This window comes from Phodopus roborovskii, unplaced genomic scaffold (assembly GCF_943737965.1).
Source record: "Phodopus roborovskii unplaced genomic scaffold, PHOROB, whole genome shotgun sequence".
Classification (NCBI taxonomy): Eukaryota; Metazoa; Chordata; class Mammalia; order Rodentia; family Cricetidae; genus Phodopus; species Phodopus roborovskii.
The window spans coordinates 11278753-11305838 of NW_026126558.1; the positions used below are offsets into that span (position 1 = coordinate 11278753).

General features: G+C 44.3%; 1 protein-coding gene across 1 annotated transcript in view; it reads right to left on the reverse strand.

The window, feature by feature from the left end:
* Positions 1-11819: 11819 nt before the first annotated feature.
* Plcg2 (phospholipase C gamma 2) overlaps positions 11820-27086 on the reverse strand; it is a 134605-nt gene continuing 119338 nt past the window's right edge. The window contains exons 31-33 of the mRNA XM_051201733.1: positions 25245-25333; positions 12870-13054; positions 11820-12198 (exon numbers count right to left, since the gene is read on the reverse strand). Coding sequence (XP_051057690.1) covers positions 12156-12198; positions 12870-13054; positions 25245-25333 — 317 coding nt within the window. The 3' untranslated portion in view covers positions 11820-12155. The remainder of the gene's footprint in view (positions 12199-12869; positions 13055-25244; positions 25334-27086) is intronic.

Sequence of the window (27086 nt, forward strand, 5' to 3'; positions counted from 1 at the left end):
TCCACAATTATGCCCTTCATCTGTAAAGTGGAGATAATACATTCCTGCTATCTTCCTGGGGGACTTGTACAGATTAAATGACAAGCAAGCCTTCTGTACCCTGCACATGGGTCCTTAATTAAGAACGGCTCCTCCGAGAGCAGTAGAAGGGTTTGGATGAGGGAGCTGGTAGGATGTGGGAAAGCTTCAAGGCGCATTAGTCAGTTCTGAAATAGTCACAGATGCTTGGCACACAATTAGTGATGCTGGGCTAGAGACTGGATGGGAAGAGCTGAGCACACAGGTATGACGGAAGCATCCCATCACTTCCCTGCAGCAAGACATTGCTAGTTCATTTGTTCTGGCTCTGTCTCCATCCAATGTTGCTTTGAGCTCTAAACTGAAAGTGGGAAGTTTCTTTGAAGTTAGAGAGACCAATCCAGAGGAAAAACGGCAACTGAGATTGTTTTCTGTTCCAAGTTCTGAAAGCTAGAGACACCCCTATTGTTTCTTCCCTGATTTGAAACCACACAGGGCTCAGAAGTCAACTCCAAATGATGCATTAGCCCAGCCCTTGTTTCTTTGTATTTGGATGCTTTTTTTTTTAAAGATGTTTATTGGCACGCTAATTACTTATATTCTGGGTTGTGGGATATTTGGTTACATGCTTACTGTGTTTAATGAGCAGATGACAGTCGTTGGCATAGTGATTATTTCTTTGTATTGGGAACAAAATCCTTTGTTAACTATTTTGAAGAGTGCTTTGAGTGTTGCTGACCGTGGCTAGCCTGCTGCTCTGCAGAACATTAATTCTGTTCTTCTCAGCTGTGCTCCCAAACACATTAACCATCCTCTCTGTACCACCGCCCCCCATGCCTTTCCCATCCTCTAGTAACCATTGCTCAAATGCTTCCCTCTCCCATCCACACCCTTAGCTTCTGCATGAGTAAGAAGACTCAGATGCATCTCTGGGTCTGATTTATTTCACTGACCACACTCTCCGTATGTTCCACTCACAGGGGCATAAATAACAGGGTTTCAGTATTTTTTTTTTTTTGAGACAGAGTCTCACTATGTAACTCTGGCTGTACTGAACTTGCTATGTAGACCAAGCTGGCCTTGAACTTACAGGAGTCCACCTGCCTCTGCTTCTTGAGTGCTGGGATTAAAGGTATGTGCCACCACATTTAGTAGGTTTCATTTTTTATATCTAAGTAATATGCCTTGGCTTCTATACCATATGTTGTTCATCTACTAACCTATTAATGAACATATAAAGAACATTTTTTGATTTTTAAAGTCTTTTTATTATATTTAGTTATTTTATTTTAGTTATTTTCTTAATATGTTTGCATTTAGTATAGATAATATTTATTATGATTTTTAACACACATTAATAACTAATTATATTGCTATATGTTCATACATAAATATACCATTCATTGAATATATCCATCCCCCCTGCCTGTCTCCCACTCATCTCTCCTCCTTTCCTGAAGGCCCAGCCCCCAATGACCTCCTAACCTGAGAGTCATCTTTGTTTTCACACAATGACAGGATACTGAAACTTGGTCTTTGTGCCTAGTTTACTCCATTTAACACAATGACCTGAAGTTCCATCCATTTTCCTTCAAATGACAAAAATCTCATTCTCTCTTACAGCTAAATAAGGTTCAACAGTATATACACCACATTTTCATCTGTTCATTGACAGACATCCAAGCCGAATCCATGTCCTGGCTCTTGTGTACAGTATTACAACAACCACAACTGTAAATATGTTTGCTATGTTAGCTTCCTATGGGTGTACACCTGGTGTGGTGTTTGAATAAGAATGGCCCTCATGGGTTCATATATTCAAATGCCTAGTCACCAGCTAGTGGGACTCTGTTAGGATTAGAAGGATTAGGAGGTGTGGCCTTGTTGGAGGAAGTGTATTGTTAGAGGTGAACTTTGAGGTTTCAAAAGTCCATACTAGGCTCTCTCTCTGTCTCTCTCTCTCTCTGTCTCTCTCTCTCTCTCTGCCTGTGGATCAGATCCAGCACCATGCCTGCCACCATGATGATGATAATGGTCTCAACTTCTGAAACTGTAAGCAAGCCCCCTATTTAAACGCTTTCTTTCATAAGTGCTGCCTTGGGTCTCTTCACAGCAGTAGCACTGTGACTAGGCCACTCAGTCGGGACAGTTATGTGCTAACTTCATGCTGACTGGCTAGCTGTGCATAAGGACCAGTGCTTGCAGATGTTTTTGTTTTGCTTGTTTGTTTGTTTGTTTTATGATTCTGTTGTGAGATATACACCTCTTAATCCTTTAATTTAACAATTACATGCATGTGTATAATGGACTTTTGCCATTTTCATTCTTCATAACTTCTCATCCCTCTTCCACTGAACCCCTTATTATTCTCAGTAAGTGGGGATGGAGGGAGGGAGAGAGAAAGAGAGGGAAGGAGGAAATAAGGAAAGGAGGAAGGAAGGAAGGAAGGAAGGAGGAAGAAAAGAAATTGAGTTTCACTAGTGCAGTTTGCATGGTCATAGATAAATGGTTATTTCCTGGAGCAAGGAAAACTTAACAATGGCTACACCAGTGAAGAAAACAACTTCCCCTTCCCCACAACCATTAACTCCAATAGTCACTCAAGGAGAGGTACGGCCCCTCCCCTCTCTATGGTGCCATGTTGATTGACTTGATCATCTGCAGATCTTGTTCTGGCAACCACAGTGCTGTTAATTCATGAGTGCAATGCCTGTTATGTCCAGAACAGGACTCCGGTCCTCCACAGACTCTCACTCTCACAGTCTTCCCCACCCTTCCATAATGGTCCCTGTGCATTGGTGGAAAGGATTGATGTAAGTGTCTCACAGCTGACTGAGCTCCACCCACACTGTTCACTATACTCTGACCAGCAGTGACCACTGCACACAGAAACTTCTCCACTGTGGTCTGAGGACTTTTGGAATCTCATATGCTGAGGGTTAGTCAGGTACTTATGAATTTATGGTTATTAGAAATAAGGTTCCTTCTCTGATTTACTTCAACTCCATCAATGGGAGAGAAGCTATTGCTTTTTGTATGTTGGTTTTGTGTCCTGCAAGTTTACTGGATGTGTCTGTCTATTCTAATAGTCTCTCAGTAGAGCCCTTAGTAGGCTTTGACACCCTCATCTTGCTCATGGTCTTAGAAAAATACTTAAATTTCCTCATTGTTAAGACATAAGCTATGAACTTGTCATAGTAGCCTGTACTGTGCTGAGATGTAATCTTTTTACACCTAATTTATTCAGGACTTTTACCATGAAGAGAAGTTGAATCCTATGAAATGTTCTTTTGTCATTTATTGTGATGACCGTGTGGTTTTTATTCTCGGCTGCTTATTCTTATGTATTACATTTATTGATTTGAATGTCTTGAACCTCCTTGAATTCCTGCAATTAAGCCAACATGATTACAATGTGTGAGCTTTTGGTTGTGTTGTTGCATTTAATCTGCAAATATTTTGTTGAAGATTTTTGCACTGATTATCATTAAGGGATGTTAATCTGGGGTTTTCTTTTTGTTGTTGTCCTTATCAGGTTTTAGTGGACACATTTACCTTATTTTGTGTATTTCTTACATTTCTGCTTTAGGATTTATGCATCTGTTTGGATGGCTTTCTCTTCTGCTTATATGTAATGACTTTCTCAGTAAGCAACTTTCTCCTTGTGATGTGCAGCATGGTGTCAATTCCTTGTGTCATGTCAGGTACATTTCCAGATGAACCCTGCTGAGTAACCTCCCTGTGGCCTCTTTAGCTGGGCTTGGTGGGTCTGAGCACAATACATGTCACATCCATGAGAAGACCCACTGTCTGCGGATCTCGCAATAACTCAAAGAGGCATGGTGAGACAACAGGGCATAAGGTTTGTATGCTATGTGGTTAGTCTTACAGTGGGAGTGATCACCTCTATCAGCTGATCGGGATTTCCTCAGACTTTGTGGCTATGGGCTGCATGCATGTTTGGAAGTGATTTTGAGGCTGGCTTCCATGGCCATGGTGACAGCCTAAAGCTCTTGTCTTCTAATTGCATGTTGATACTTATCCAGAGATCTCATGGAAAAAGGAACACAGCTCCCTCGGCAGGGCTCACACCCAGTCTTGTGAGCAGTGCACCTGTGCAGATGATTCCACAGGTGGTGTTGGGCAGCTTGTATTATTCCTCTCTGCTGCTCCTGTGAGGACAGCCATCCAGGAGCGGGGCCTAAAAGCTCTCCTCAATATGCCTACCTGGGGATCTGAACAGGGAGTTTTTGTCCCTTTTATTTTTTGATTGATTGGCTGGTTACTTTTGAGACAGGGTCTCACATAGCTCAGGCTGGCCTCAAGCTGGCTTATGTAGATAAGTGATCTTGAATTCCCAATCCTCCTACCTCCACCTCCAAAGTGCGGGATCACAGGAGTGCACCACTACACCCTGCCCCCTTATTTCTTCTCCTTCATTTCTTTTTATTTTTGAGACTATAATTAATTTCTCCCTTTCCTTTCCTCCAAACCCTCCCACATGCCCTTCCCCACTCTCCTTCAAAGTCCTGGCCTCTTCTTGTATTGTTATTGCATTTGTATACGTATATATTCCTAAATATGACCTGCTTAGTCTATATAATGTTACTTGTATGTTTTCAGGGCTGAAGTTTGGCACTGGACAACCAATTGGTGTGCTCTTCTCCAGAGGAGATCTCTCACTCCCAATTTTTCAGTTGCCTATTGTTCTTTATGTTGGGTTGAGGCCTTGTGGGCTTTTTCATGTCCACTTTGGTGTGTCCAATGCCTTGTCCTTGTTCAGCTTGTGTTTGGGGGGCATGTTGGTGAGACTTTATGGCTGCCACATCTAATATTACTAGGAGACTCACAGCAAACTCTCTGACCCTCTGGCTCTTAGTCTTTCTGTGCCCCCATTCCCAAATGTCCCCTGAACCATTGGTGTGGGAATGTTTGAAAGTTGTTTACATTTATGAGCGGGTGCCACAACTCCACATTTTGATTGGTTGTGGTTTTCTGTGGTGTGTTCAGCTGGGTTAGGGGTAGCTAGGTGTGGTCAGAGCACCAGTCCCTGCATGCCCCTAAGAGAAGAGATAGGAGACAAAGGAACCAAAAATTCTGTTCTAGGAGAGGACATGGGAATCAAACGATCTGTTTCATGGTGTCCTCATCCCTGGCAAACTCACAGAAACACAGGGTTTCTCATCCCTGGTCTCAGAAGGCTGATTCTGGAGAGCAGCGTCCTCATTCTCTCCCATGTCACAGCCTGTACCTCTCAGGTGTTTATGTCAGACTCACCCCCAAGACTGCCTTATGAGACATCCACCTGCTGAGGCAATACTGTGAAATATCCATGAGTCTTAGCCTGAGAAGGTGTGAGCTACTGTGACACCAGAGCAGTCCCAGTTCAGCTCACAGCACCCACTTCCAGATGACCCTTGGCTATGGCACCTCAAGACTTCATGTGAGGTATAGACAGACACCCTGGGTCTTTCACCTGTTTAGCATGTGTGTCTATAAGATGCCAGCTTCACCCAGGACAACTTTCTGGGACTCTCTTCCTACTTGACCCCATTACTGGAGTTCTAGGGCAAAAGTCCAAGCTCTGGAAGGCCTGTGAACTGGACTCAGCCAGCCATCTCAGTATGCAAATAGAAGAACCAACTAGCCAGAAAGCAGAGGGAGGAGACTTAACCAATGTGGCTATGAGAAGGTGGTCCAGTGACCCCCCCCCAGTTCCACCTTCAGGGAACTGACCTGAACGTTGGGTTTGAATAGTAGACAAACTGGGGCAGAGTGCAAGTGCTATACATAACCAAGCATTGCTGGTTGAGGGGTGACCTGGCTTGCTCTGTATGCCGTCCCTTCTGCGAGGTCATTGAAGGAGTTACGACTGTCCTCACTTGAGGGGAGCAATCCAGATAACCTGCGGTGCCAGTCCTGCCCCAGCACACAGCCTCCCCATCACAGTTGCCTTTGGGGGGGGGTGGCCTGTCCTGTGAGGCTCTCCTGTTCCTGTAATCCAGGGTGACTGCTGTCTCAGGACTGGAGACCTTTGCTGCCTTTGAGTGGGATGATCCAAACCTAACAGGAGCCTTCCTTACTGTTGCCTTGATACCTTCGGCCTGGCAGAGGGATAAAATGAGCGAGCTCCTACTAGTTGTCATGCTGGCACCCCCATCACCACCCCATGTGATTAACCTGTCTATACACAGAGCTAATCAGGTGACTGGCCCCAAACAATGGTGCCAGGCTTTCAACCTGCTATGGGTTACACTGTGGGCCCAAGTGAGGAGTGGATGTTTTGGGCAATAATAGCAATAGGTCAATGGTTAAGAGCACTGATGCCTCTTACAGAGGGCCCAGGTTTAGTTCCCAGCACTTACACAGCAGCTTACAGCTGTCTGTAACTCTGGCTCTAGGTATCTGTTGCCCTCTTTGGGCCTCTACAGGCATATGATGTTCACACAGATGTGCACACAAAACATGCATACACATATAGGAATTAAATTTTTTTAATTTAATACTTATAAACGAGCTTTGAGGAGGGAAACCTATCTTGTACATATATAGTAGAATGCACTAAGAAACCCTAACTTCTGGATGCAATAGTATTCAACCAACCCTGAAATATCAGTCTAGAAGTCCCTAGCTAAAGAAAATGTTACGTTGGTCAATGATTCCCTGATGTAGCTGGCAACTACACAGATTGGCTGGAAGGAGAGTAGGCCCTCTGATGTGTAGTAGTCTAAAAGGATGCACTGGCCACAGTTCACCAAACACATATAAATATAAGAAGAGACACAAGGTGAAACCCAGCTGCCCAGTCCTGGCAGCATCTACGACAAACAGCCAACAGCAGCCATATATCAGACTGTTACCATTTGGGGAAATTTCCTCCCACAAGCAGCCATTCTGCAGAAAAATACTGATACAAATTGTGTCACACAATGATACATTGATAAAACTCCTCATAGCAACCTTGAGGTCACAGCAAAATGGCTCACAGATTCTGTAGTGTGTAGCCAGCAACCCGGAGACCATTTCCATGTTTTTCAGTCATTTTCAATGAATTCAAGTGGAAGTTGGTGTTTTAGTAAAGTAGGTACACCTAAGCCCTAAAGCATTTTTAGGTGATGGTAAATATTTAGCTCATTTTCTCGAAACTGTGTATGTCATTTGAATGCATCACTAGGCAGCTCTCTCTCCCTTACAATGGCTGTCCCTGGGTTTGTAGAATCAGAGACAGCTCCAGGCAATGCACTGGACTTCGTATCATGCTTATTGTTCTTATTATCCCACTTATTTGGGAAACACAGTCCTGGTCAAGGCCAGCTGTAGTGAGGACAGAGGCCATACTTCTTAGAAATTCTGTTCCCAGCAGGCCTTCACAGGCTCCAAGATGGTGCTCTGCAATCTAATATGTGGTCTATTTTAGAGAAAGTTCCATGTGCTACTTAAAGGAATATGCAACTGCTGGACAGAGTGTTCCATCAATACATGCTAAGTGCATTTGATCTGTAGTATTTTAACTCTGATGCTTCTCTGTTGTTCTTTTGGAAGGGTCAGATGCTGGGGTGTTGAAATACCCAAGCATCATTTACTAGAGCTTACATCTCTCTTTAGATTTATTGGTGAGATATACATATATATATAACGAATAAATATATATATACATATATGTATATGTGTGTATATATACATATATATTTGAATTATCTGCGGCTGGAGTAATGGCTCACCTGCTAAGAGCTCATAAGCCTCTTGCAAAAGATTGGGGTTCAGTTTACAGCACCCACACTAGGCAACTCACAACTACCTGTAACTCTAGCTCCAGGAATCCAATACCTTCTTTTGGCCTCCAAGGGCACTGCATACACACACACACACACACGCACACACACACACACACACACACACACACACACAAAATTCAACATCAAATCTTTTTAACATTGAGTTATCTGTAGTCTTGTAATAATATCCTGCTGATTTGATCTCTTGGCAATGACATAGTAACCATCTTTTCTTGTCACACTCTTTCTGTCTGAAAGTCTGTTCTGTCAGATATGAGCACAGCTGCTCAAACTTGATTTTAAATACCACTTAGTGTTTTTTTCTGGCTCTCATAATACTGTTTCTCTTCCTTCCACCTCTGCATAGAGGAATCCCTCAGGCACAGTTTTTAATGTATGTCTGGAGTCTTGAATCTCCTCAGTTCATGCTTCTCTTGGGAAGTCTTTATTTCTCCATCAGTTCTGAAAAGCATCTTTCCAAAGGTTGGTCATCAGTTCCCTCAGTATCTCCTTCTTTGAACAGACTATATCTCCCCTTCAGTCCTTAGGATAAACTTCTGATTATATTAACCTTGATTGGCAATCACTTTTATTTCAACTTTTTTCTCAGAATGTGAAAACAGCATCCCATGTCTTCTTATCTATAGAATTCCTGCTGAAAAATCTGCTGGTGGTCTAACTGGAGTGCCCTTAAATGAGACTTGCCACGTTACTCCCAAGGGGTCTAAAACTCTGCCCTGAGCTTTTGGCTACAGTCTGTTCTGGCCTCCTCAGACACTGCACTCACACATACAAACCCACACCCAAGGCACAGATCCACATCATTTAAAAATCAAAATAAAATCCTCTTAAGATGTTTAAACAGAACCCAAGTCAAATCAGTGAGTGACTTCTAGGTGCCAATGTTGTTACCCCCAGCTTTCTGGAACACTAACTTTTATGACTAGAATATAGCTTGGGAGTTACCTCCAAGTTCATTGTCACCCACCTTCAGGATAATCTATATTTCCATTACAGTGGGAAGGACTGGGGCCTCCTGTAGCCATTCTAGCTGCTTAATGTAATTCAGAGTATAATTTAATGGCTCAAGATCAGCAATACTAAAATGCCATGACTCAACTACCTCTGATGTGGATTTTGTAAATCTGTGCATGCCCCGTGAAAATTTCAAAATCAACATCTAAAATGTGTCTTCAAATAAAAGCAACATTCCTTTTCAGATATCATCAGGAGGCCGTGGCTGACAGACAATACCCTCCCTTCCAAACTGACACACACTACGCAACTTTGAATAGGATTATTTTCCTATTTTCCCTGTTGCTCCTGGAATTTTTATTTTCATCCCATTTCCCCCTCAAATCTAGAGTCTGCCACTTAACTGCAGCTATTAAACAAAATTTACAAATTATCCACTAATCATGAGGCTCTAAGGCTTTAAAATTTTTTTAACTGAGCTTGATCAATAAAAATACAAGATACAAGTCCTAATTTGTACTTCATCGGACACATGAGACAATGGTGCTTCCTCCCAGTGGTCCCACCTAACTTTGGGTCAACGTTGCTGTTTTGGAAAAGAGCCAAGGCTCAGCCTCCATTCCAGTCTCCCTTTTAGATTCTTGTGGGGAGAGGTGCCAGTGAGCCTTGCTCACACAGACCAGGAGACAGAGCAGCACAGCAGCATAGCTGAGCTTTCCTTCATAGGCACATGTTAAAGTGTCTGTGCAACTCATGTAATTCTCCATGTTAAAAGAAAAAAATTACTGGATGTTCAGTCCATTCGTGATAGCAAAGAACCAGGAACCACCATTTTGAAGTTTGTGTGATAGGGCTTGGGCTCTGGTTGATCTTTTGTGGTACTGTCTTTTTGAAAGTGAGAACAAACACTCTGCTTAGACAGATTAATCTCAGGAAAGAAGGATACAACAGGAAGGTAACAATCTGCAGGGCAATGCCTGAGAAGTTCTGGAATACTCTACATTCATGGACTCTGTGGCTTTAAGACCCCTGGCTATGGGGACTTGAGTTAAGACTGTAACCTAGTCAGGAAACACATAAATGACTAGATTCTGATGCGCAGCTTTGTTAAAATGAGCAGCTGGGAAGGCAGGGGTTGAAGAGATGGCTGAGAAGTTAGGATAACTTGCTGGTCTTGCAGAAGACCTGGGTTTGTTTCTTGTGTCCATATTGTGTGGTTCACAACCACCTCTAACTCCAGCTCTAAGGAATCCAACCCCCTCTTCTGGTTTCTGTAGGTACTGCACTCATGTGCACATACTAACACACACACACACACACACACACACACACACACACACACACATACACACACCTAAAAGTATAGTCAATTTTTAAAAGGAAATTACCCTCAAACACTTTCTACAGTAAACTGGACCCATGCGCCATGGTAGGCAGAAGGGTCCCAGGGTCACCTTGGGAAATGCAAGGCTCTACACCCTGGTTAATTACTCACTCCCAAGCCTCACAGCATACAAATTGCCTAACTTTGTCTACTGAAGTTCCCCACACCCAGTGACCTTGCCACCCCAACTTTGTATTTTCTCAAGTCATACCAATGTCTCAAATCATGTATCAAGAACAGTGAGTAAATCAGTGTAACATGGAGCTGTACATGGTTGGTGTCACCAGCTCTGTGGTTGTCACTCAAGACATCTGGACAAACCTATTTGACCCTTTCCTAAGAGAACCCACTTGGACTCTGACACCTACCATTAAGAACCAAATCAATGCATAACCCAATCAAGCTCAAGTTGGAAGACCCTCACAAAGTGGCCTCCAGCGATGGATCAGGAGAATGCTCTTCCCAGCTTGCTGGTCAGCTATTCCTGCCTGCTCCTGCCCTGCAGGATGTGGTTCTCTATGGACCCCATGCCGTCTCTCACTTTCTTTGATACAGTAGTAAAAATATCCATTTTAAGCAAATGAAGGCATCAGCTTAGCCATTTGATTTTAAAAGAGTAAGGTGACAAGGTGAGCAGAGGGAGGGATGGCAATAGTCTAAGCTCTGCTGTGTAGAGGTGACAATATGATAGAAAGGGGCCAGGATGTTCCCACATGGGAGAATTAAGTTCTAGCCACTATTTAGTCCCAGCCAGTAGGAAATTGCTACCGAGCCTGGCATGTCCTTCCTTCACCCATTTTTTTTTTTTTTTTTTTTTTATCAAAGTTGCTTTCTACTCTGCTATAATGAGGAGTCTTTTCCTTGCCTGTCAATTATCAAATGAAATACAAAGTCTGGATCAGAGGAGTCACCAGGTAACACTCCTCCTCAGGCTGCCATTAGCTCAGTCCTAGCTCTGGGGAAGGTCTTTTGCTTTAGGACCTCATAGCTGGCTGTGGCCCCTGAACCCAGTAACAACTGCTTTCATCCCAGGTCTCTGACCTTGGCTTGGAGGTCTGTGTATGAAGGAGCCCTGTTCGGGAAATTTTGGGAAAATGAAGAGCCAGACTCCTTCAGTCAGAGAGAGCTAGCTTTTCATCTTTTCTCCAGTAACACACATGTGTCAAGCCTACCTTTCAGTGTCCTCTTTAACTAGGAATGAGGCTGCTGGCTATGGCCCCAGGACCTTGGCAGCAGCCTCCCACCAGACTCAGAGGGTTCTGGGTGTGATGAGCAGGGGCAGGCACAAGATCATGAAAGAAGCTGCTGCCCCAATACCCCAGTACCCCAATATCACTAGCAATGAGGCAGAGACTGTCCTAAGAGCAGATCCCATCTCCTGTTTCTACAGATTCAACGCAGATTTGTCTGGTCAACTGCTGTGCTGGTGGCAATTAACACACATTGAACTGAGGCCCTGACCAGGCACCTTCAGGGTGTTATGGAATCCAATGGCCTTAACTGTAGAATCATTTGCCTCTTAGCTAAAATCCTTTTCAGAAACTAATGAATTAGTTCCCCGTGTCTCAGCTCATCCTCTGTGGAACTCAATTACCTGGGTCATCGGCAGAAGCTTGTTCACCACAGAGGAATTCCTGTTCGCTGTACAGGTGTATAGGAAGCTTAACGACTTGAAACTGTTGTCTTTATTCAATGAGGCTGAAGACAGGGGAGGGCAAGCATGAGGAGCACAGTTTTGGGGATCCTCTATCAGGAGTATAAGTTAAGAAAGTCGTCCAAGATGGAAAGATAGCAGGAAATGTCCCAACTCCTCCTGCCCATGGGGTTGTCTTCACAGATGAGTCTCTTCCTGGAGGCTGATTATAAGGCTCTCCCATACCCAGACACACTCGTGTACACTCAAGCACGTGCACACACTCATGTACATGCACAGGCATGCACACGTGCGCCACATACACACACACACACACACACACACACACACACACACACACACACGGCTTCTAGGAGTAGAACCTGCTGTTGCTGACTCTCTTCTCTCTCAACCTGAAATAAAACAGATTGAATCCCATCAGTGGGTATCGTCCACCCTACCTAGCAGGTCACTTGTGGCTGAGTGGGGGAGACTCTGGGCCCCTAGCATACCCTGAGACTTGGGGAAATCTCCACTTCCTCCTTGGTAAATAAAGTGACAGCAGCTCTTCCAAGGATCCAATGGGAGCATACCTTGGGTAAGAAGCCCATGAAGTGTTCTTTGAAGGCTAGTTCATTTGATGCTTGGTCTGGGAGCATGGGACACCACTGGCTGCCTCTCCCACCCACCCCAAGTCTAGGGCCCAACCAGAAACCTCCCCTGGGGAGAAATCTACTCAGATCTGAACCACTCAGCCTACAGCCGACCACCCAATAAGGACAACTTAAAAGTTAGCAGTCACTGCAGCTTAATAGTAGGATGCTTGCCTAGCCATGTATGAAGCTCCAGGTTTCCTCAGCACAGCCCAAGCAAACCATTGATGCTCACCATTTATGCTTATTATTAGACTAAAAACATCATGGAGAAAACAGTTCTACATAAGGGGAAGCAGGTGCTTGAGGTGTGATAAAAAACAAACCCCAGGTGCTGAGGTCACTGCTAGAGGCTCCAGGACTGCCTACACGGGACGAGGGAACGGCAGGAGTGTGGAGTGATGAATACAATGACCTCCAATTACTCCTACCTCCGGTTGCACTTCTCCTGGTACAGCTGCAGCTGGTTCTCGTTGACATTGAACTCCTTCACTAGGGCATCTCGGTTGGCCCCGCGCAGGTTCTGGTGTGTGTCATATAGGAAGAGCTGATTATTGAGCTCTTCTTGCCGCCTCCTCAGTTGGCGACAGGAGGAGTAGAGTTCCTCTTCACACTCCTGGGGGAGGGAAGAGAACGGCCCTGTGAGGGATAGCTTCTAAGCCAGCATGGGAAACACAACAGGATTCTCACATGGGTGCCTGTAGTAACTGAGCACGGAGATTTTGCAACTGAGGCTACTCCTGGAGTCCCAGGCCTAGTGAAAGCAAAGATGACTGTTGCTACCCAACAGAACTTCCTTCCAAAACTAGAGTCTCTCCTGTCAGCTCAGCCTCTGCCTCACTATCATCTCCTCCAGTAGCTGCCCTTGATTTCCCAAATGTCACTTTATTACGAAACCTTAAAACACAAGGGCACTCTGTGCCTTTCTGAGTTGAACCTATTTATCACTTGGTCAGATAGCCTTCTGGCTTTTTACTTAACTTCATGGTTGTCTATGCTGGTATATGTTCACAGTGAAGAGAGGGAGCCACAAAGGCTGGAGAGATGCTCACTCAATGAAGTGCTTGGGTTGTAAGCATGAACCCCAGAACCCATGTAAAAACACTGGGTGGAGTGGGACAAACTTATTATCAGCCCTGCGGAGACAGAGGCAGGTAGATCCCTGGCCAGCCTAGCTTAGTTAGTAAGCTCCGTGGCAGTGAAAGACTGTATCATAAAACCAACCTGGAGAGAAGGCCCAGTCATTAAGAGCTCTTGCTGACCTCACAGGAACCAGAGTTCAGTTCCAAACATCCGTGTTGGGCAATTGCCAGCCACCCCTAACTCAGGCTCCAGCAGATCCAACACTCTTCCAGCTCCCATAGGCACATGCTCTCACACGCGCACAGACACACATTCATAGCATAGCTCTAGTTGTCTTCTGTTGCACTTCTGTGAATAGCTAGACGTGGGGAGTGGGTGAGGGGTGGGTGCTTTTGATACACAGCAGAACTTGTGTCACAGCTGGTCCCTCCCGTTAACCCCAGCTTCTGCTTCACTGACTACATTTCCATCCGTTTGCTGACACCTCACTGATAGACACAGCATCTTCACCAGAGACGCTCTTTCTTGGTTCCTCCATACACAACTCCTCCATTCCAGTGTTGTCACCTGACTGTAGTGCAGTGATCCACAAACCATGGGTCCTGATCCCCTTGGGGGTTGAACAACCCTTTCACAGGGTCACCTAAGACCATCAGGAGGCACAGATATTTACATTGTGATTTGGAACAATAGCAAAATCACAGTTATGAAGTAGCAATGAAAATAATTTTATATTAGGGGTCACCACAGCATTAAAGGGTCACAGCATCAGAAAGGTTGAGAACCACTGCTGTAGTGGTTTGTTGGGGGCAGATCTTCTGACTCTATTTCCTCCCATAGCCCACCTCCAATTGCTTCTACCAGTCATCCATGAGAACAGGAATCAACTTTTTGCCTTCCAAAGAATTACCAACATTCTAAATGGCTTCTAGAAAAAGGCAAATCCTTTCTAGAAAGTTCCCCGTGCGGAGAATACCTACAGCAGCCACAGCTTAGGAAATGCATTTCTTAAATAATAAGTCTCAAAAGTCAAAAATTACTCTTTGATATGTGGGCTTCAGAAAGCATGTTGCATCTGCAGGCATGAAAACATTAATCTTGTCACTAGGCCCTTGGGTGACCAGCACACCATCAATACACAGCAATACTTGGAAAGGGAATTTTTCTTTGGAGGTCTCAATGGCAGGCTTAAATGCTTCAGTAAATCATGTCATAAATGGATGTGCTGTCACCCAGGCTTCGGAGCGCAGAGTAGATTTAGGATAATCCTCGGGGCCCTAGGATTTTTAGAATGGTAAACTAGCACTTCACATAGAGCTGCCAGCTACACTAGCTCCTAGACAAAGGTGGACTGTCTTTTGAAGCCTGGCATTGATTCTCTCTGTAGCTGAGGAATTCACCATCACTTCCATGAGGAGGTTATTTCACCTATACACTGAGACTGTACCACACAGCCTCCTTCATCCGCAGTCAGGGGACTGTGGCTGGCTCTCCTGGATAAACTGCTACAACCCCTGCATCACCACCCTCTGCTTCATCTCCCACTGTGATGCCATGGGGCAGCTTTTTTCCTTTAAGGCCATGAGCCTCCTGCTGGCTCTGTCTTTTTTTTTTTTCCCCTGTAGCACACTTACCTCCCTGACCCTTCACAGAATAGCAGATAGTCAGAGCTTTGCTAAAGTGAATGCTGTGGCCACCTTGGTCTTCTAACCAGACCACTGATGCTTTCTCCATATAGAGATAAGGTGTCTCTTCTGTGCTTATGAGACTTGCTTTTTTCCCCCAAGAGCCTTTCGCTTGCATTCACAGCTCAACTGATGTGTGAGGCCTGGCTTCTGCCCTGTCTTCACTCGCTCTCCACACGCCTTCCTCACTAAGCTGATCCATTTCTAGCTTTCAATTTAAAGTGACAGATGTGTGGCTCTTCCTGTCACTGGGATATTTTATTATCTGGTGCTCTTAATTGTGTCTCAGGAGATGAGGAGGCCAGAGGAAAAGCAGGGAAAGATATTGGTCAGTCCTCAGAGCAGTCAGAACATACACAGCTGTCATTCCAGAGTCTCACCTAAAAGCAGCCTGCAGTTGCCTCCCCCCAACAGTCACAACAGCAACATCAAAGATCACAGATCTCCACAGTGGCTCTAATAATCTACCACATGTTGGAAAAGCTGAAATATAGTCAGATGGGATGGCATGAGCTGTGAAGTAAAGGCTGCATGAAGGGCTCCATGCAAGATTGCCTCAGACCTTCACTTTTCAAAATTCTCAACATAAACAACGTATGAAAAAGTAAGGTTTGCCTGCATAGGTGTGACATGTACTTCATTAGTAATTTTCAAGTAATTTTGCTTCTTATTTAGGATGTTCTCTTTCAGGTTTAATTTTTATTGTACATGTGTGAATATTTTACCTGCATGTATACATGCGCCCTGTATGTATGTCTGGTGCCCATGGAAGTCATGATAGGATCTTAGATTCCCTGGAACTGGAGTTTCAGGCAATTGGTAGCTGTCCTGTGAGTGCTAGGGACCAAATCTAGGTCCCCTGCAAGTGCAGCCAATGCTCATAACTATTGAGCCATCTCTCTAGCCCTGGGAGTTCTTGTTTTCAAATACCAAGCATTCTCAACATCTGTCTCAATATTCTCAACACAACTTGATGGTGTCATAAGTAAATAATGACTCAGCAGGTCATGGTGTTTAAAGGTACAGGAAGGTTTGCTTTGACCCAGGGCATGATCAATTTCCCAAAGCTCCCAAGACAAAAAAAATAAAGAGATTTTTATCCATTTGCAGAATGCAAAGGTTTATCTCAGAAGTCAAATTACTGTGGGTGTATCTGGTGTGCACACCAGATCATCCAGACCATGAAAACATATTTTTGTGTGTTTTTGTTTATTTTCTTGGGGACAGGAGATGTGCCACAGTGCAAGCACGGAGGTCAGAGGTCAACTTAACAGAGTCTGTGGGACCTGGGGCTTGAACTCAGGTCATCAGACTTTGAAACAAGCTTTTTTTTACCCAGAGTGCCTCCGCAGGTTCAAAGATTTGTCTTTATCCTGAATCTGAACTAGCCTTTACTTCACAAACTTCTTAGTGCCGTGTCCTTTGGAAACAAATTCTTGATCATTCCTTTTTGTTCCTCTTGATGCTTTATAGTATTTTATATTTCTTAGAGTCTCAGCATGTGATTCAGGCTGGGTTCCAGGCAATCATAGCTGGGACTACAGGTGTGCGTGCCTGCGCTCAGATGTTTTTAGTACTTGAATTTTACATTACTGCTTTTCTCCGCGTTCTTCCGTCCATTTCCAATGGTCTAATATCTGCCTTTTGTAATTTGCCTTTAGGCATCTTGAAAACCATGTATTATTGGATCCCTTTCCTGATAAAGAGTCCAGCCAGTTGCCCAGTTAAATGCAAGTCCTGATCCATGTCACTGTGGTTACCATATGTTCTATCTAGTTCCTGTCCTGACACACTCCTTCGTTTACTCTCACAGTAAAGTTTCTGTGTGTTCTTTCCTCCTTGCTGCCCTCCTGTGACTCATGCATTTCAACAGAGCTGTGTTTTCAACAATCTCATTTAAAATGGCGTTTCCCTTTTATGTCAAAATACCAGAATGACGTTTCCCTCTTCAGGACACCCTCAGCCCAGTCCCCAGCGGTCACTTATTTTTGCCTGGTTCTTGTGCTGGTTACTTGTAGTTTAAGATCACAGAATTTCTAATTATGGCATATTTGTTTCTGAATCCTTACTTGACAGCACAACAAAATCTTAACCAGTGTTACTGTCCCGTAAGATACAGTTATACACAGACTTCCCTGGTTTTTCCACCCATGCACTTTACCGTCCAGAAGGTTCATTTACATATGGGTGCTACCTAGGGATTTCCTTTAGGTAAAATTCTTGTAAACTCAGAAATGTATTCGGCAGGAGAGGGCATGCAGAAGCCAAGGTTGATGCCAGGTGTCTCTCTCCATCCCTCTCTACCTTAAATGATTTGCCTTAGAGAGAGAATCTCACTGTGTAGCCCTGGCTGGGCAGGAACTCACCCTCAAACTCACACATCTACCTCCCTCTGCCTCTCCTGAGGCTGAGTGCCCAGGAGACACTATGCCTAGCCACTTTTTTTTTTTTTTTTTTTTTTTTTTTTTTTTTGGAGACAAAGTTTCTCACAGGACCTGGAGCTTAACCAGTCTGTCTGGTCAATGAGCTGCAAGGATCTAAAGGATCTACCTGTCCTACCACTTTTTCCAGAAGGCATTAGGGTTCCATGTAGCCTGGCTTTTACATGGGTACTAGGATCCAAGCTCAGGCACTTTGTCAATGGAGCCACTTACCCAGCTCCACAAATGGATTTTTACTGTCCCAACAGGTGGGTGGCCGGGCACTGCAGTCACTCCTCTTGCGGGTCTGCAGGTGGCATGTTCCTGCCCTCCAATGTTCAGTGCAAATGAGGACAGGTCGGATACTAGACTAGACCTTATCCATACTCTAGTGTGTTTGAGTACCTGCTTCTTTATCCTCAGAGTCTGCCATTTTCTATTCATCCCACTGAATCAAGTGTACCTAGAGAAACTTCCCCTCTGCTACTGATGGACGGCCCCAGCCTGCCACTTCCTCAGTGGTTTCCATCTCTAATGGTGATGTTCTGGATTTTGAACTATTTTGGCCACTCTGTCTTAATCGCAGGTATCTTTCTTTAACTTGGCATTTTCATTATGTAAGTTGTAAGAATCCCTTTTTCTAGCCCCCCCCCAAGCTCCACTAGGTAGCTCCCCACAGTGCCTGTGCCTTCCATCCTGTAGTCATTGCCAACCACACACTCCAGCTACACAGTGGGTCTCCTCTTGTGTGTGTCAGTTCATTGCTGCTTGGGGCTTTGTCCGATCGGTATCTACGTCATGTTATTGGATCTGTGGAGGCAGGCACAGCAGTGTCTCTCTGGAGCCGACATGACCAAACTCTAAGTGGTACCGAACAAGGAGAGTCTTAATCTACATCTTCAGATCCCTCCCCAGCGGGATTTGAACTCCTCAAAAACTCCCAGACCAGCTCAACTCTTGGACCTGTGGAATTCTGGATTTATAGGCACACGCTTTCCCAGCCTCGCAGGAGGCTTTTAGCATTTTTATTCCTCTGTTGTTTCACATGATGTTCAGAGCCATCAATGTATCATAGCTTTTCTCCAAAGAAAGCACACTTCTGCCAGGCTGTGTCTTTGGCTGGAAAGCTAACAAGCTGGCCTTCCTGTGGATCTCATTGCCTCTTGTCCCTTGGTCCCATCAGCCCAGAGCACAACACAGTCCAACCTAAACCAGGCTACTGAGGAAGCTGGTTTTCTCAACTATCCCTGCCAGGTACCACCAGCTTGCTTGCTCCTTGGTGGTCAGGTGGGTGTGTAAGCTTCCACACTGTGTTCTGTCCAGCATCTCCCAAATGCAGGTCATCTGGGCAGAGACTCCCTTCCACTGCCAAGACTGGCTCTAACCATGCTGACCTAAACCCATTGCTGACTTTCAGAAAACATCCCCCACCCCCCTCAACCCGCCCCAAACAATGCTTCTCAACCTTCCTAAGGCTGCAGCCCTTAAGGCAGTTCCTTACGTTGTGGTGACCTCAAGCATAAAATTATTTTCATAGCTACTTCATAACTATAATTTTGCTATTGTCATGAATCATTATGTAAATATCTGATATGCAGGATATCCAATAAGCAAGCCCTGTGAAGGGGTTGTCTGACCCCCCCCAAAGGGGTCACAACCCACAGGTTGAGAACCACTGCCCAAAGAAAAGGAAGTGCCCTTTCGTTCTCGGCTCTGTTATCCTATCGCCAAATATCTAGCCATAGGAAATATTTTTAATCAAAGAAAAAAAAGTTAGGTGATGACCTTTATTATTTACAGAGTCAACAAAGACTAAAACCCTACCAACAAATGAAGTACCCAGCAGCACCAATAACTGACGTTCCCAGCAGCAGGAGAGAGGCTGAGTGACTCAGGGACTATCACTGACAAAACAAAGCGTCAAGGGCTTTGAAAATCACACACCAGACAAGAGCTGTTTCAAGCCATCTGCAGAGAGGTAAAAGGGCACACCTGTGAATCCAACTTCACAAGTATCACGTGCAAAAAAAAAAAAAAAAAAAAAAAAAACAAGAAGACAAAGCAAAGGAACCAGCAAGTTACTAGCAGGCTGTTTGTGGGGCTTAACCTCCCTTTTTTTTTCACCCTGCTCCCCAAATTAAATATAGCAAGAAATAAAACAGTGTTAAAATACTCCTTACAAACGTATTTGGCAAACACAGTAATGGACTAAGGACTGGTAAAATAATTATGGCGTGTAAATGGTCACCTTGGAGGAGATATGAAGTATTTATTGACAGATTTCTGGCGCTTAAAGCTCTATTTTAACTTCATGGGAAAATTGCATTAGGGCTCTCAATGGATCAGTCCCGTTCAGAAAAATCTTGCCAGCTCTTCAACAAGGTTAGACCCTAGACATCAAGGAGGAAGCCTAGCCTACTGCATGTGTGGCTGTACCATCTCTGAGTCTCTGAGAGAGGCCTTCATCCCAGCATTGATGGAAATGCCAACTGGTAGCCGGGGGTGGTGCAGAACCAGGTGACAGATGAGCAATTAAATAAAGGCTCAGGAGGCAGCAGCTGAAATGAAATGTGCACACACTCTGGCACGTCCTCTAAAACAGCAAACCTGCAAGAGGGGACTTTCCACTGGGGACCTCCTTCCCAACCCTAATACCCTACACTCAAAAGCAGTGTCCCTAGCACATCAGGCATCCCTCATGAAGAAAGCCAAAGCTAGCAAAGCACAATTTTCTTTCAAATTTACTCATCCTCTCTGCTGTCGGTGATCTCTAATAATTTATTTATAACGGTTCCAGGGTGTTTACAACAGCTTTGCCAAGTGCTAGCCTACTGCCTTCCGCAGCCATGTTTACTGCCTAGTCTCTCCGTGAACTGCCTGCAGGTGGGCTTTACAGGCACAGAGGGACAGCAACACAGCTTTGGCTCTCCCAGGGCAACAGAGGGAAGGAAGAAGCCCACACCCAGCAGTGGGCGGTGGGACAGGGCTTCTGACTCAGCAAAGCCTCCTCTAGCTTCCTTGTTCTCAAGGCTACTGTTTGCAGTTCTACCACCCTGCTAAATTATCCAGTCCCACTCTTTCCATATCTGGGAATGGAGCCTATGCGAATAATTCGGACCTAAGTGAAGGGAAACTTACACGGAAACAGGCCTGAGAGCCTGAGGGGTAAATGGGTTCCATCTAAATGTCTGACTTGGAGGAATACTGAGTTTACGGCCAATCTACTCAATGGCAGAATCTAATATAGAAAGGTGCTTAGAATCTCATTTTCAGGCAGTGGTTCTTAGAGAAAGATATGGTCACCTGAGGGACGTGTGACAATGCCTGGAGAGATTGTGCTGTTTGTATGTGGTAGGTACTGCTGGCACCTAGTGGACAAAAACATGGATGCAACCTAGCATCCTACAAAGAATACCCTGGTGTAGAATCTGAACAATGCCAAAGTTGGGGGGTGGGGGCATGTGTGTGTTTAGACTGGTTTGAACACACACACACACACCTAGCTCCCTCTAGGAAATGAAGGAACCAAATTAACTCAATACTGATTTTTCTTTTCCCTCTAAATATTATCTGTACTGATCGTGTTTGTGTGTGTGCATGTATGTGTGCACATATGCATATATGGCTGTGTGTGCACATGTATGTGGAGGCCAGGGGTTAATGTTGGGTTTCCTCCTCAGCCCCCTTCCACTTTACTGTCTGAGACAGGATTTCTCACAGACCTGGATTTCACTGATGGGCTAGCCTGGCCATGAGGCCCAGGAGTCCTCTCCTTTCCAGCCCCTGGCCTGGCATCACAGATCAGCCCTACTATGTCTGGGTTTTATTGTGAGTGTTGAGGCTCAGAACTTGGGTCTTTATACCTGGGGGCAGTTTCCCAGCTGATCCATCTCCCCAGTCCCATTGAAGGTTTTAATAATCATACAAAAAAGTTGCCTTAATAGATTTATTAAGCATCTTGATCTTATTTATGAGCTGGCTTGAGCATAACTCATTCTGAAGAGGAGATCTTTAAGACCCATGAGGTCTTAAGCATTTTGTTTGATCGGTCACAGCACAGGAAGGAACTTATACAAATGCTCCTGCCTGGGCCTTTCTACCACAGAAAGAACATGGAACTTGTAGTGAGACATCCACCCCACCCAGGCTGACCTCTAACTCATGATCCTCCTGCCTCTGCCTCCTTCAGCAAGTCCTACAGGCATGAGTCACCACAACCGTTGCACTGACCATGCCCATTGGGGCATGGGGACAGGTGTGGGTGGGATGGATATCTCACTACAGGAACTGGCTAGAGAGAGGCCGAATTTAAGGTTCAAATAAAAACTGTATTTTTTTTTTTTAGTTTAACATTTAAAATTCTTTTCAAGATGGAAACTTGACATAGAATTTCCTCATCCTGAAGTTATCTTATTCTACAGAGTGGTAATACCCTTTGCCAGCTAGGTCCATGGCCAACCACTATCTTCACTCTCTGCGACATGCCTTGATTTCCCTATTTGTATGTTTTCTTTCACCTTGATGCCTCAAAGAAGCTTGAGAAATTATCATACTAGGAAGCCAAGTGTTCTCACCTAAAAATCAAGTTCAGGTTGGATTTATTTACTTGTTTGCTTTTTCATTTGTCTATCTATCTATCTATCTATCTATCTATCTACCTACATATCTATCAAGACAAGGTCTTCTTATTTAGCCCTGGCTGGTCTGGAACTCACTATATATACCAGGCTGACCTTGAACTCACAGAGATGTGCCTGCATCTGCCTCCCAAGGGTTAGGGTTGAAGGTGTGTTTTGCCATGCCCAGCTATAAATTCAGCAATTTCCATTGCCTGAATTACTATGAGGGCTGCTAAAAATGTTCTCCAGTCCTGCCCCTCCCATTTGAAAGCTCTTGGCTATGTTCCAGGAATTGACAGTCAAGAAACTTCCAAAACATTAATTCTCACAACCAAAAGAACTTCACAAACCAACAAGTATCCACCAGAAAACACAATAAGGATCCAGTAGCAAGATCAATAACACATCAGTACACTGGGGCCCATGGCCACAGTTTGCATAGGTTACCTAAGGGAAATGTGGATGGCTATTGAATTCCCCGGCTCTTGTCAAGTTTTCTTGGTTTTTTGGTAGAAGAATGAAGAACCATGGAAAAATGAATTGCCTACATATCAGGTGTTGCAAAATCATGCTCAATCATGTTCATTGCTGCTCCATTCATAATAGACAGAAATTGAAAATAGCCTAAATATCCATCAATGGACAAGTGAATAAAGAATATGTGGTATCATTTACACAATTAAATAATTCTCAGTCATTTTTAAAATGACTGAGTTGTGCATACCTTTAATCACAGAACTTGGGAGGCAGAGGCAGGCAGATCTCTGTGAGTTCAAGGCCAACCTTGTCTAAAGAATGAGTTCCAAAAAGGATTTTTAGTTTTGTTTCCACAGAAAATGAAAAGCTGTGGATTCCTTCCAGACTAATGTGGTTTGATCAAGCCAGACCACATGAAACAGAGTACCAGGTGATCCTAAATTCAAAACAGCTGGACAAAGCAGCCTTGCAGAATACAGCCAGGATTTCTGCATCTTCTTCTAATCCCCCATGACAGCGCCCCTTACCAGCAGGAAGTAGTTTGGAAAGAACGACGCCCAAATTTATTGTCTATAAATGTTTGTTTTCATTTAAATGGACTTGGTTATATAAAATAAATAAATAAATAAATAAATAAATAAATAAATAAATAAATAAATGAGTTCCAAGCCAGCCACAACTACAGAGAAACCCTGTCTGGAAAAACCAAGAGGAGTGGGGAGAGAAAAGAAAAAGGTTGGCACAAAGCTTATGGGAGCAACCATCCAACATTTGATCTAAGGTCCACTCAATGAGATGGAACCCATCCCCAACACCGCTCAAGTGGCCAAGAACTGGAGACCAGATAGGCCAGGGACCTAGAGGAAAACCAAATACCACTGTTCTTCTAAAGGGATGTAGCTATAAAACGACACCTAATGACATTCTGCTATACTCATAGATCACTTTTTGCATCATCAGAGAAGCTTCCTCCTATAGTAGATGAGAACAAATAACAGAAAGCCACAGCTGGACAAGGTGCAGAGAGAAAGAAACCTTGGAATACTCAGTGCTAAACAGGGTGTCGTCACCAAATCTCTCCCTTCAGGGATGGGGAAACCATGTGAAAGAGGAGGTGGAAAGATTGTCCCAGCTCTGAAAGAAGTGGACACCAGCCCCCAACATCAATATCCAACTGATAATTACCCACAAATGAAAAATTAACTTTCTACAATGGAGTCTTACTGGGGATACAAACCACTCTTAAGGGTAGGCCCCATGCTCTGTAGTAGGTGGCTAACACAAAACGGACTCAGGCATCTTGGGAGGTTCTTTGTCTCAAAAGATTTTGACAGGGTATCTGTGTTTTAGGGGATTACTGTGCCTATGAACATGTGTGTCTCTGAGTCTTCATGTGTGTATGCTGTGTTTTTCCTTTGGCACTTTTTTTCTTCTGTTTCTTTGTTTATTTCGTCCTATTCTGGTTTTGTTTTGTTTTATCTTATTTTATTTTATTATTATTCTTTAGATGCCTGTTTGTTTTCTAAGGAGGGACAGAAAGGGAGTGGCTTCCAATGAGAGAGAAGATAGGGGGAAATCTTCAGAGGAGCTGGGGGAGGGGAAACTGCGATGAGAATATATTGTACTTTAAAAAAATATCTATTTTCAATAAAAGAAAGAAAAAAAAACAGTCTTGCTATGTAGGTTAACCTCTATGGGGACCTGGTACATAACTCGTGTTCTTCAGTATTGTTCAGTGAAGCCAAGATCTTTCTGTCACATCTACCTATTATGATTTGAATGCAAAATGGCCCACACAGACTCACAGGTCAACATATGTTCCCCAGCTGTGAAGGAAGTGGAGGGCCTTGATATTTTTAGTCCAGTCTCTCTAGCTTGTCTCTGGACAAACTCCTCCCACCACACAAACTCCCCCCACCACACAGCCACCACTCCTTCTCCATCCACCACAGTGGACTGTATCACCCCAAACTGTGAGCCAAACAAACTCTCCTCCCTTAGGTTGTTTCTTGTCAGGATTTGGTGATGATGATAAATGTGACTACAACACACAAATCAAGCTGGTTAGTCAATGAGAATCTAAGACACCTCCAGACAATGGCAACAAAATGACTAGAACAAAGGTCACTCTAATGCAGAGAGTTATAGAGTTACTACCCCCACAGGAATCAAGGGTCCCCTTCCCCCACACAGACAAAATGACTTCATCGGATGTTCTTAGACCCTTTGAAGCCACCCACCCAAGGCCAACAGGTGGAAAACACATCCAGAAAGGATGAGCTCTTCTGGAAGGAGCACCATCTGGCCAGGCTGTTGATGACAAGTAACCATGGAAAACTTCTTCCAAGGATCTCTGCCTATAGACTACAAAGTCCACTCCATAAGCCTACAGCACTCTTTGAGAGAGGAGGCTGGCAGGAAAGCTTAGAAGTAACTGGTCGTGGGTGGGTTTCAGCTCATCGGTCTACAGCACTTCTATTATATTCCCACCCATGCCCAACTTGTCAGTGTCCTCCACTCACCAGGACAGGCCGCATCTCACAGAAAACCAGGAGGGACGCCAACTCGATGTCTTCACTGTATCCATTCTTCAGAGGGACGGACCTAAACCCTGTCGCAGAAATACAAAGAGGCAACAGCAAGTCATTAACATCCACTCTTTGCTTTCTTGTGATAACCTGGAGATGGCATGTCCATTCAGTGGGTAGAGAAGTCAGTGTGCCATGCTGGGACCTACTATCCAGATGTCCAAGGTCCCATCCTAAAGTCACAGGGAGGGATTAGCATTCTTGACAAACACATCCATATAGAAATATTAGTAAATTAGAAAACATCTGCCAACTAGAAATGATTGGCTCAGAAGAAATCAAAACTGGGCTGACCAGATGGCTGAGTAGGTACAGTACCTGCTGTCATGCCTGACAACCTAGATCCCATATGAAAGAAGGAGAGAAACAACTCCCACATGTGTTTTATTATTTAAATTTCATAATTTAAATTTAAATATAATTGAATACAGACACAGTTCATAAATATAATTTTAGAAAAAAGTAAAAAATCTACATACTATCCCTCATTGAAATTAGAGTGGTTGGTACACCTGTTGTTTAATTCCGTAAGTACTCATAAAGTCAAAGGTCAGAACAATCCTGAATCCTCAACCATGGCTTCCACCCAGGCCTTTACAGAGCACAGGACCAGGGAGTGGGCTTTATCTTCGGCAATTTCCTACCCATCGCTCTGCAGTCCATGCTGTATTGATCACCCTCTCTGGAATCCATTTCCTATTTACAATCAGGACCCCTGAGCAGCAAGCCTTGAACTGTGCCTTTTTTTAAGGATGGACACAGGGTGAATTGGAGCTGATTCCCCCACCCCATTAAGTAACATTTGCAGCAATATATCTCAACAGCTGTTGGCTGTCTGGTGTGAAAGTCCACAGAACACAGAATACTCCCTAGCCCACAGCTCACCAGTGTGAATGCCCTTTCCTCTCTAAGCAGATGTTCGTGTTTCTTTTAAAAAGCATGGATCCAATGAACAGTCCCTCGCAGCTTACATTTAACCTTTCATCTTAGTCATCTGTTCTTATTATTACCCCTTTGTCCTGAGAGCTTTTCATTTACATGGTATCTGCAGAGCCTCCAGCATAAGCAATGCACACATTAGAGACACTCCCATTTCTTTCTTCCATCCATATGTTGGCCCTTCTCTTAGGGAATAGCCACACTGGCCAATATTTTACCACCTCTTTAAAAATTATGTGTCTGTGTGCGTGCACATGTGCACACAAGTGAGGACAGTGTGCAGAGTCAGTTCTCTCCTTCTACCACGTGCATCCTGAGGATTGAACCCAGGCCATCAGGCTTGGCAGCAAGCACTTTTCCCTTTGGAGCCACCTCACCAGTCCCAGCTTATCATCTTCAAACCGTATCCCCTGAATCTCCTCTTCTGCTGCTTCGGAGGAGGCAAAGGGCATGACCACCCAACCTTATGCCTTCCTTCCTTTTGGATCCGTTTTGGATTATTTAAAAGGTGTTATTATTTCTATACCACTATGGTATAGAACATTTGCAGGGCCCTGCTAAGATTCTATTCATCTCCTGGGATCACCTGGGGACAGTTTAGTATTAATGGACTAGGAGAATAAACAGACCCTTGGGCTGTTCTGGGTGGCCCAGGACACTGCCAGGAAGCTGTGGACTCCAGCTACAGGGAAGGACTGGCTGACCATGGAGGCATGGGCTCTGCCCTTGGCTCCCCATGCCTCTTTTTACTGCCCAACTCTGAGAAGCCCCATGTGAACTAGAGTCAAGGTATTTCTCAGTTTCAATCGTGAAAATAGTATTATTTTTAGGGTTTTT